This window comes from Solea senegalensis, linkage group LG7 (assembly GCF_019176455.1).
Source record: "Solea senegalensis isolate Sse05_10M linkage group LG7, IFAPA_SoseM_1, whole genome shotgun sequence".
Taxonomy (NCBI): Eukaryota; Metazoa; Chordata; class Actinopteri; order Pleuronectiformes; family Soleidae; genus Solea; species Solea senegalensis.
In genome coordinates this window covers 3,909,963-3,922,135 of record NC_058027.1, presented here as the reverse complement: position 1 = coordinate 3,922,135, position 12,173 = coordinate 3,909,963, and the positions used below count along the sequence as shown (strand labels likewise).

The following is a 12,173-nucleotide window of genomic DNA, read 5'->3' as shown; positions in this document are numbered from 1 at the left end:
AAAAATACGACACAATCACCACTCAGGTTTGTGTGTGTCTCTGTGTGTGTTCTTGTAGGGGTGCCTTTGTGAGGACCAGAAAACTTGTAAACCATAGGGAATGGGGACATTTTGGGAAAGTTAAAGGAGCTTTTTGAGGGTTAAAACTTGGTTTAAGGGTAAGGGGAGGAAGTGTGTTTAGGTTAGGGTATGTCTATCAATTTCCTCACTACAAATGCTGCGCAAACGTGTGTGTGTGTCAAGAGAGAGAGAGAGGGAGATCATCATGTGAATTCAAATGTCTTGTCATCTACAGCCATACCTTTTCTCTTTCTTAGATGATTACATTCAACGAGAATCCCCATCCCTATGATGAAATCACAGGAATTGTTTGCACTGTTATAATAAGCAATGGGGACGGAAGAATTAAGATGGAAAACCTGCCAGAGATGATAGAGGTATAACCAACTTCAAACGGCAATACCAACATTAGGAGATTATTGTCTGATATCTGCTGACATTAAACAAACCTTAATAACAAAAATCATAAGTGCACATTTGGTATCATCCAAAATAAGTAAGAAATGATATCACATTTTCCATAATGTTATTGGCTAACCAGTGATATTTGATCTCCGTTTCATGTATAACCCTTCTTGTTAAAAACACATATTTTATTTATTAAAGACTGATGTTCTGTCTTTGTATCGTAACACCTTTCCCTGTTTTCTCCAGATCTTTTTGCCGCGTACAGACGTTGCAGTTTTGATGAATAGCACCGTTGTATTAGAGGAAAACACATACTCACTGACCACAATCAACGTCACAGACCCTAATATGACTATTATCTTCAGTGTGCAGCCAAATGTACAGGAGTCACTGATACTTAAACTGTCCCAAGGGTCACCTCCTACCAGCACATATTTCAACCACTCAACCATCCTGACCCCAGAAGGTAACCAACCATTTGAAGGTGTTGATCTACAACCTCTGAGTGGAATTACTTAAAAAGTCACTTTTTGCTGCTTTTTGTGACAGGACTCTACCGCTGGTTGATAACCCCTGAGATGTTGCAGCAGACCTCTGGAGTCTGGTACATAGATGCCAGACACGTTAATAGCACATGGGACTCGAACATGACACTGGAAATAAATTCTTTTATGAGCAAGTGCCTTTTCTGGCACGTAGGGTGGGAGATGTGGATCACAGATGGCTGCGAAGTGAGTTTCTCCACTTTAATCATGCATGCGCAGACATGTTCTGGTCCTCATATCAGACAGTGATGAGCTGTTGTTGTCTAAGGTTGGCGAGAAGACCACTCCTTATCTCACACATTGCCGCTGCAACCACCTCACTCTGTTCGGGGGCTCCTTTTTTGTGATGCCAAACCACGTGGATGTAAGTCGTACAGCGGAGCTGTTTGCCACCGTGGATGAGAACTATGTGGTGCTCGTACTCATGTGTGCCTTCTTCGCCCTCTACCTTCTCACCCTGGTGTGGGCTTGCTTTGCTGACCGCAGGTCACGCCTTAAGGTCAGTCTCACCGGATAATCATAATGATAATGCATATCTGATCTGGGGTCGCTTCAGTGGGTCAGGTCAAGGTTCAGCAATGTTATGGGCATAATCCAAGACGACATTGCCAGGATTAATCGTGCTCAAATTGTGAAATAATGGTTCAGGGAGCATGAGTCATCATTTTTACTCATGAAGAGGCCACTTCAGGGTCCAGACCTTAAAGCAGAGCTCCCCCTACAGTTTTGGAGTAAATATTTATTCAAAACAGTTGACGACGGTTTTCTCTGCTCTGCCATGATGATCTTGTAGCCCGTACCTGGCTAACTCCGCAAGACTTTCTGATTCTGAGGACTTGTGGGCTCGGTGGCTCTGATCTAGCAAGGCTGGTTTTCTGCTAACAGGCGGTAGGGGAAGTGGAGTCAGACCCCAAAATCCCTGCATAGTTCCCGCTTTAACTCCATTAAGAATCCTTGGGACGTGGTGGGGAAGACTTAATCGAGCTTAACACCGAGCGCATCGCAGACGACACGTTTGCTCAAGCACATTTTGCATTACTGTAATTACGTGACAGTTTGTGCTATAGGAAAAATTCAAAACCAACATGTGGTTATTTCGGTAATTGGACATTTTCTGGACCTATTATGATTAAAATAAGCGGAAAAAAAATGTCCAGACATTTTGAGGCTTAGGTGTTAAAGGGTTAATTAATAGAATGGTCCAACCCTCCAAATAATGGATGCAACTGTTGAATCTGAAGAATCTGAAACCTAAATCCTGAGACTTGTGATATGGCCGAGGTTTTACAAATAGAAAATCACAGATGTCACCTGCAACCTTTTTTACAACAGTGGTGTCGCCCCCTGGTGGCTGTTCATTAGTTCATTACTTTCTGGTGGGCTTTATTCAACACATGTAAACTCTCTCATATGTATGCCCTTTAAAGTGTGGATGTGGATTAGTGATAAAGCTGACCAGTGCTTAAATCCATGGCTCCACTAGGCCACTTCCTAATATGTGCTTGGGCAAGACAGCAAACACATTTGAATGTGTGTAGATGTAGACATGTGACATAAAAAGATCTACTGATGTACTGTATAAATGGGTTGGACTTGGTTTGAAGGCAGACCTGTGGTGTAAAGTGCTTTCAGTAGTGTCCAAGACTAGAAAAGCACTTTATGTACACTAGACCATTTACCATTCTGTGAATTAAATACAGAGAAAGATGACTCTGCTGGAGGACAACCACCCCGGTGCTCACTACAACTACCTGATCAGTGTTTACACTGGCAATCGCAAGAATTCTGGGACAACTGCCAATGTAAGTCATCTTTCCTCTTCTTTTTAAAAAAAAAAAAAAAACTCATGTTATTACACCTACTCTAAGGACTTAATGATCATAATTTAAACTACTAACTGGTGTGTTTTTATAAATGACAAAAATATGCAATTTGGGTTTTTAAGTATGAGCTTACTAGGCACCCAAAGAGGCACAACATCATTTCTGGTATGTGAAGGCCACCGTAGTTTCCTTCATGTTGTTACAATCTGCAGCCTCGCCTCATGTAATAATGTTTTTATGCATCGGTTTAGAAAATGGGCTCGTAATGACTGTGGAGTGGAATCCTCTACACACGATAACGCCACTGCTGTGAAATCTGCGGTTGTGCTTTCCTGTAGGTCACAGTGATGCTGACTGGATCAGAGGGAGAGAGCGAGACACACAGTCTCGCAGATCCCGATAAGCCCGTGTTTGAGAGAGGAGGGGTCGATATGTTCTTGATGGCCACGCCTTTCCCACTGGGAGAAGTGCAAAGCATCAGGCTGCAGCACGACAACTCCGGAGGTCAACCATCATGGTACCAGAGGCCGACACTAACGCACACAGTAGCAGTTGATGCATTCAATTCTCTGCACCGTCAAACTCAAATAACCCAGGGGACAGTGAACTTCTAGTGTGGTCAGGACTGTGAACAAGTCAACAAAAGTCACATTTCACAACATTTCAGGATAAATCAACAGTTCACTATTGATCATCCATTATTATATTGCGATAAAAATATTCTGGATGATATTGCGCCTCATTTCAAAATAGAAGCATTTGTTTTTAGAATGTACGGAAGAGGATTAGGGGGAAAAATTTGAGTTCTGACATTAAACCCAGAATCTCTGAATTTAAACTCAGAATTTTGGCTTTAGTCTACTTCAGAATTCTGAGAATAGTCAGAAATTCTGAGAATAAAGTTAGAATACTGAGAATAAAGTCAGAATTCTGATTTTAAAGTCAGAAATTCTGAGAATAAAGTCAGAATTCTGAGTTTAAAGACAGACTTCTGACATTAAACTCAGAATTTTGGCTTTAGTCTACTCAGAATTCTGAGATTAAAGTCAGAAATTCTGAGATTAAAGTCAGAAATTCTGAGATTAAAGTCAGAATTCTGAGAATAAAATTAGAAATTCTGAGAATAATGTCAGAAATTCTGAGAATAAAGTCGTCAGAAATTCTGAGAATAAAGTCGTCACAAATTCTCAAATTTTCAGAATAAAGTCAGAAATTCTGAGAATAAAGTCAGAATTCTGAGAATTAAGTCAGAAATTCTGAGAATAAAGTCAGAAATTCTGAGATTAAACTCAGAATTCTGAGAATAAAATTAGAAAGTCTGAGAATAAAGTCAGAAATTCTGAGATTAAAGTCAGAATTCTGAGAATAAAATTAGAAATTCTGAGAATAAAATTAGAAATTTTCAGAATAAAGTCAGAAATTCTGAGTTTATAGTGAAAATTCTGAGAATATAGTCAGAATTCCGAGTTTAAAGACAGAAATTCTGAGTTTAAAGTCAGAAAGTCTGAGAATAAAGTCAGAATTCTGAGTTTAAAGACAGACTTCTGACATTAAACTCAGAATTCAAATGTTTTTTTTTCCTGTTGCCCTAATCCTCTTCCGTAGGAAAGAAATAAAGTTCACAAAAAACATTTTGGCCGTAACGCACTCAAACACATTGCGGACCCAAATGCACAAGGCGGAGGCAGAGATCTCAGCCCAAACAAAAAGACTATTTTAACAAAGCAAAGTCTTACTCTCGGTCAGGTAATACATCCAAACAGGGGTCAGACGAGAGCGAGCCAGGCACAGGGAACAAGACCAAGCAGACGTGCGAATCCAGAAGGGGAACGTGAGGAGCGGGACGAGGAAACACATAAGACGCACTGGCACAAGACAGAGGGAGCGTGAACTGTTTAACACCAGGTGCAGACAATCAGGGAATCAAAGACAAGTGCAGACAGGAAGACAGAAAAACCCTTCACCAAAATAAAACCAGGAGTACAACAGACGCAGACTTAACACGAGACATGATCATCTGTCTCCATCTTGCCCTATTCCTTTGTGTCCTCTTCTGTGACACCAACTGTCCTCCTTCACAACATCCATGAACCTCCTCTGTGCTCTTCTTCTTTTCCTCCTGGCCAGCAGCTCCATCTTCAACATCCTTTGTTCCTCCTCTGTACTCAACTCTCTTCCTTTATTTCCAAACCGTTGAACCTGAGCCGTCCCTGGATTATGTCCTAATCAACAAAAATGTCAACGCAAAATGAATCTATAAATTCAATATTCAGATGCAAAATAAATTTATAAAAACAACTAAACTTAATTCAATAATAACATTTAGACAATTGTAATTAAAAGATAAGATAAATAATAACCTGAATCTTCATGCCAATTGTTAACAAAACTACACCAGTCATGGTGATTTGATTTGCTCGTTTGTTCGTTTTTGAAAGTGGACGTTAACAGATGACACCAGCTGTCAATCACATTGGTGTCCATTAGCTCCAAATGGAATCATAATTCACACATTTAATTTACAAATGAACTCCTCAGGAAAAGGTGAGGTCTTAAATAATGGGCCGATAATGGGTTTCCACCTCACCCACACGTGTGCTCTACTTTAATTTGCTTTTTTCTCCGATGTTTTAATAATGAATGTGCAAATAAACCAAACCAAATCAGAAGGAGAATACACTCGTTCTCCCATTAACGTCCATTCATATTTTTTTCTTTTTTTTGCAACCAGTGGAGCTGCAAGACGACATCGATTATTTATACAGTCTATAATTACTGCCTTCCTCAGTTACTTCTCTTTCCTTTCCATCTTGTCCCAAATTACTTCCGCTACAACCGCTTTTTTTGGTCAGCACTCCTTAAATATCAGTCTAACCTTTACTGAACAGAGTAATGTAATAATAAGATATTAGAACATTAAGAATCCCAGACTGCTTCCAATAAGATGCTGGACCTCAAGTAGAAATTCTTTTGAGCATTTTCATTAGGTAATAATTTGATAGAGATTCTTAAAATACTTTAAATTGATGAATTCCTTTCTTTCTTTCTTTCTTTCTTTTTGCCCGTTGCACACTTTTATTTTGTAGACAAATGGAATCTGTGAAATCTCCTTCCTCTCAAAGTCACTGGTGACACATGATGACGCTTAAGATTATCACTGATTATTATTATTGGTCAGTATCCAATAAGATGCAAAAACTAATTCAGTGTCAGAAGTAGATGACAATACTTTACAATATTGTAATATAAGCGTTAGTTGTTGACCATACACATGGGTATAGGACAGTCTTTTGTTTCTATTTAGCTTATATGTGTGTGTATTCCCACAATCATGTGACCATGTGAATGAATGTACGACTTTATGGAAGGTATGTCAACAAGGTGACTGTGCAAGACCTCCAGACACAGCACGTGTTTCACTACTTCTGCGACTGCTGGCTGAGTTCTGACCACGGAGACGGCACGACCAAGAAAACGTTCCACGCCGCGAGGACCGACGAGATTGCCAACTTCAGGTTAGAGAGCCACCACAGCAGAAGTCATGACGCGTGAGATTTGAATCATTGATGTGCGTTTGCTTTCAGGTATATCTTCAAGAACAGGACGTCGACGGGCTTCAGGGACGAACACATCTGGGTCTCCATTGTGGATCCTCCGTCGCGCACTCCGTTCACACGCGTGCAGAGAGTCTCCTGCTGCATGTGCCTGCTCCTCTGCACCATGGCCATCAACATCGCCTTCTGGAACATTCCTGTGGACGAGAGCTCGCCAGTCATTTTAGTGATAGGTGAATGAGAAATTTCACCTGTGTCTAAGTTGAGTTTTACTCAGGAGGGTAAAAACTACACATTATGATCATTTCATCAGTGTCGTAAGCTGTTAATCTTCTTCTTTTCCTCTCGGCTGCTCCCTTCAGGGGTCGCCACAGCGAATCAGCCTCCTCCATCTCACCCTGTTCTCTGTATCAATCTCTCTCACACCAACTAACTTCATGTCCTCTTTCACTACATCCATAAACCTTCTGTTTGGTCTTCCTCTGGACCTCCTGCCTGGCAGTTCCAACCCCAGCATCCCTCCTCTGTACATGACCAAACCATCTCATTCTGGCCTCTTTGACCTTATCTCCAAAACATCTAACATGTGCTGTTCCTCTGATTGACTCATTCCTCATCCTATCCATCTTCGTCACTCCCAAAGAGAACCTCAACATCTTCATCTCTGCTACTTCCAGCTCTGCTTCCTGTCTTTTCCTCTCTAGACCATACAGCATTGCTGGTCTCACCACTGTCTTGTATAGCTTTCCTTTCATTCTGGCTGATACTTTTTTATCACACATTACCCCTGACACTTTTCTCCACCCATTCCAACCAGCTTGAACACGTTTCTTCACCTCTTTTCCACAATCTCCACTGCACTGGACTGTTGACCCTAAACCCTCCACCTTCTTTATCTCCACTCCCTGCAGCCTCATGGTTCCACTTGGGTTCCTCTCATTCACACACATATATTCTGTCTTGCTGCGACTAACGTTCATTCCTCTCCTTTCTAGAGCATATCTCCACCTCTGGAGCTTTTCCTCCACCTGGTCTCTGCTCTCACCACAGATCACAATGTCATCTGCAAACATCATAGTCCATGGAGATTCCTGTCTAACCTCATCTGTCAGTCTGTCCATCACCACCGCAAACAAGCAGGGACTCAGAGCCGAACCCTGATGTAGTCCCACCTCCACCTTGAACTTGAAGCTGTTAATAATTAGGTCTATTATATTCAAACCACTCCATGCAATATGGAGTGGAGGATAAAGTGGTAGAAGAATCAAGTGGAAATTCATTCGTTTTCTAATGCTTTCATTCGATAATAATTCGATTCAAGTGTATGAATCAGCTGTGAAACTGAAATCCGTCCATCTTCTACCACTGTATCCTCCACATGAGGGTCGCGGGGGGTCACAAACCTGGGTCTCCTTGCTGCAAAGGCAAGAGTTCTAACCACTACACCAACCGTGTGGCCCCCAGACACGAAATCAACCTATAAATTGATGAATTCCTTTTTTTTTTTTTGCTTTTTGTCTGTTGCACACGAGAATAAAATCTCGACTCCAGACTAGACGATCACTGACTGTTCCCTTTTGCATCTGCGCAGGTTCGTTGCAACTCACGTGGCAGAATGTCATGGTGGGGATTCAGAGCGGTCTCCTCATGTTCCCAATCAACATCCTCATCATCACCATCTTCAGAAGCATCCGCCCCCGCAGCGTCGCAAAGAAGCCTAAAAGAGAGGACCAGAAAATGGACGCCGTCACCGTGCCAACTGTCCTGAAGGTGAGAGGACATGTTTTTTGTTTGTGCATCACTCTCACACGTTTGCTGCTTTCAAATGTGACGTTGGAGACGGTTTCTGTGTCCAATATGCACTCTGACCTCTCGTAGGACATAGGGGAGGTTGTTTCTTTGGTGAGCAAAAGTCAGAGGAACAAGATTTCAGAGACGCCGAGGCTGGAGTCCATCACTGACCTCTGCTCTACCTTGGACACGGTGCATGAATTCATCCAACTTATGCAAGGTGCTTTTTATTTTTGAATCCATTTTTACCAAAAAATAAATAAATAGGAAGCACTGAATCCCTTCTGTTCACTAGAATTGCATGAGGAAGAATTAGTTTGGGTCAGGACCCATAGGTGAATAGTTGGCCATTTCATTTTGGATAGGCAAATTGATGTTTTTCAGTCCTTTACGTTACAGAATAATGAAAATTGCAGGGGCCATGAAGAGGGCTGAGGACATTAACTTCCAGTTGAGCATTTACAGAATAAGGATGTTGTATTTTAAGAAGAATTTCAGTAGTCAAGTGCATGCCACTGTGTTGCTTCTTGAAAGTGACGTCGACATAAAAATTTGATATTGTTCCTTTAAAGCACTCCTTCTTTCCAGCCTTTAACTTTAGAATTATTCAATAACACTTGTAATAAATAATATAAGAATCTAGTTTGTAATATTAGGTCGGGCACATGGAGAGAGGGTGGCTTAGCACCGTTGCCTCACAGCAAGGAGGTCGTCGGTTTGAATTCCTGTTTCCGTGTAAACTTAGTTTCCTCCCACACCCGCTTAGGATAAAGATAAAGTAGTAGGCAATGAGTGAGTGAGTGATATTACGTATGTTATAAATATTATTCTATTGTATATTCTAGTACAAATTGCCATAAATTGTACATTTTGCACAAGTATGTATTGCATTACAGTGTCATCCATATAAAAAGTGTCCACAGCACACTTGTGATATCTAGACGTTTTTATGCACCTTTAATGACCTTTCTCGGACACATTAACCCTTAGAATACAGCAATTTTGCTTTTTTTTCCATTACTATGTTTCAACATAAATTTGCAATATATCATTATTTGCTTATATCCTCTTTTTCCAGCACGATAGGCAATCTGATGAAAAAAACTATACTATATAAACACACCTTTGGCTCGTTTTTTACGAACAAAACGATATAAAATTACTCATAACTTTGACTCAACAACACATGAGAAGTGTTTTGAATATGTGACGTATAAACACCACAGGAAGAAACCTCATTCTGTGCGACACAAATGTAGTGAGACGCCCGGTCTATGTGTGATCCCGTCACAGGAGAGTGTGAGAGCGACCCGCACTGGGTGTACTGCAGCAAGTTCCTCCTGGCAGGTCTCTGTCACCTCCTCATGGACCTGGAAAAACTGGACGGGAGGAACGTGCCGTGTCCCCACGATTACCAGCAGGCCCTGAACGTCGCCAACGTCCTGGTCCGCAAGGCTGAGATGGTCTTCAGCTGCCACTTGGCCTCCTGGTCAGGAAACACACACACACACACACACACACACACGTCTGTGTAGAGTAGAAGCATCGGTGGTTTTATAGTATGATCTTCTCTCATCCCTTCCCTCTTCTTCTTCTTGGCGCAGCCCGCCCACCGTGACAAAGCAGAAGAAGAGCACTGCGAGCTGCTGGCTTCCCTGGTGGTGTGTGTTCCTGGGCTGGTTCCTGCTGCTGTCCATCAGTGCCGTGTCCACTTATTTCACGCTGTTATACGGCTTTCAGTACGGCAGAGAAAAGTCCATCAAGTGGGTCATGTCCCTGGGCCTCTCCCTGTTCCAGAGCATCTTTATACTGCAGCCTCTCAAGGTCAGAAAAGATGGACAAATGCTTATGCATTTGTGCTGAATGTGTCAGGTAAACAAGACTGACTCGGGCTTCGCGGTTTTCGGTCACAGGTGATCGGCATCGCCGTGGTCTTCGCTCTGCTGCTCAAACCTGTGTCTGTGGAGGAGAACGACGAAGTCAAGCAAGTGCTGATGGGTAAGAAAAACATGACACAACTCCCCTCGTGTCCTCGCTTGAAACTCAGGAAAGAGGACGCCGAGAGGAAAAAGGAAAGAGAAGGAGGAGGCGGGAAGGTACCACTTTATTTTGATAGTCCTTTGATGACTCTCGTCTTGTAATCACCAGGCATTCAGCAGCATGTCAACAGATAATCCACTGTTTCCCCTTTAATTAGATGCTTCAGACACACATTTACAGATGCAAGTGTTATAGTCAAAGAGGCCTCTCTCAGTCAGGTCTGATAGTTTTGCCTGGCAGACTCATCATTTCTGTCCACTGAATCTATGAAACTCTTGTTTCAGGTTCGACCACAGAGAGCACTTGCTTCTCTCTGTATGAGTGCTTCCTTCTATCCTTCCTTCCTTCCTTCCTTCCTGTGACTCCGTGTGTCCTCTCTGCTTCTTTCAACAGGGCAACGGGAGAAGTGTAAACGTTTCACTGGCAGGGAGACGCTGTGAGGAAGCTGCATTTCCCAGGACGCGCTCCATCACTTTTTGCACTTATTGGAAGTTTTGCTCTTTGAATGTAAAAATGCATCCCATATTCTGGTATACAGAACGTTGCTCTAGGTAATTTACTATCTTGTTGCTTTAAACTTTAATCTTTGGGGATTTTTTTTGTTCATATGTGAATCATTTCTTATGGAAAATACACATTTATTAGATTCCATGAAGCAGGTTTTAAAACGTGTCAAATTATTGACTGTCCATCATATAAACAATATTCATTCACATTTAAGTACCTGTGTGTCATATTTATGGCGGACATTTAATGTAAATATGTTTGAATAAGTGCATGATCTCTTTTTAAAAGCCTTGCATTACGATGTTTCCACAGGAAATTGCCTTTGTCCTTTCTGTTTTACGACAACTGCTAGTTACAATGTGCGGTCTCACCAGTAGATGTCACTAATTCTTACACACTGGACCATTATATTGGACAGTAGGTTTTCAGATCTCTGGATCTCCCAGTCGGGAATTGAGGCGACAACCTTCCAGTTGAAAGACAACACGCTCTACCACTCGCCTACCGCGTGACTAATTCTAACGCACTCTCCCTTTAATTTAGTGTTCCGTAATCATTCTCAAACAAAATTAGTGATATTTGTTGTCGGTGCAAATTATTTTCTTGTCGGAATCTCGTCAGCGTTCCGCGATTCCCGGCGGTTGACGGCACTCACGCGGTCTTTCACTCTCAGAGAGCTGCGTTTATGTAATTGCACTCACGGGAGGTCATTATTAATGGAGCAGTTTTTTGGGCATTTCACCATCACCATCAGTGTGATCCATGCTAAAGGTGACTCAGTCACTTCCTCCCTCTCAGTGAGTCAATGATTATATAGTAATGAGAGTATGATTACATAATAGACGTCACCATACTCATTTCTGGGCTCTTGGTTTGGGAATACGCGCAGTGCTTTTATTCTCTCTGAAATAATTGTGTGTTTTTTTGTTTTTTTTCCATTTATTTATTAATTCTGTACGTATTTTAAAGAGTGCAGACATAGGCAACTGGAATTGCTTGAGCTTAGTTGAACTAAACTTAATTCTAGTTAACAATTCTAGTGGATGACTCAGATCTACTGACTATAGAAGCTGAAATAAACTGATATGAGCTGCAATCGTGTGGAAAGTTCATGAGTCTGCACACCTGACAACATTCATTTATACAGTATATATTCTAAATTAAACAGGTGTTACATCAGGGGTCCCAACTCATATTAGCTTAAAATGATGTCACGATATTCCATCATGATACAGCGATAACAACATTTTAACACATCATTTCCGCATAAAGGTGTTTGTTTTAAAGCGTAATGATATATCATTTACAATTTAAAAAAAACAAACATCTATGATGCAAAATGTATCTATAAATGTCAAAAACAAACATTTTTAACCCGAAATGTTTTATTTTTCTTCATATAAATGAACTTTGAACTGTGACCTATTTCCAAATTTCACAAATTC

The 12,173-nt window shown here is 41.4% G+C and overlaps 1 protein-coding gene across 1 annotated transcript; it reads left to right on the top strand.

Annotated features, from left to right (window-relative positions):
• Positions 1-1,224: 1,224 nt before the first annotated feature.
• pkd1l3 (polycystic kidney disease 1-like 3) lies at positions 1,225-11,845 on the top strand. The gene is made up of 11 exons (XM_044030785.1): positions 1,225-1,512; positions 2,714-2,815; positions 3,175-3,353; positions 6,205-6,351; positions 6,421-6,623; positions 7,982-8,160; positions 8,269-8,401; positions 9,475-9,670; positions 9,786-10,005; positions 10,095-10,179; positions 10,615-11,845. Exons 1-11 carry the CDS (start codon positions 1,225-1,227, stop codon positions 10,659-10,661), a joined length of 1,779 nt encoding a protein of 592 aa, XP_043886720.1. The 3' UTR covers positions 10,662-11,845.
• Positions 11,846-12,173: the final 328 nt, after the last annotated feature.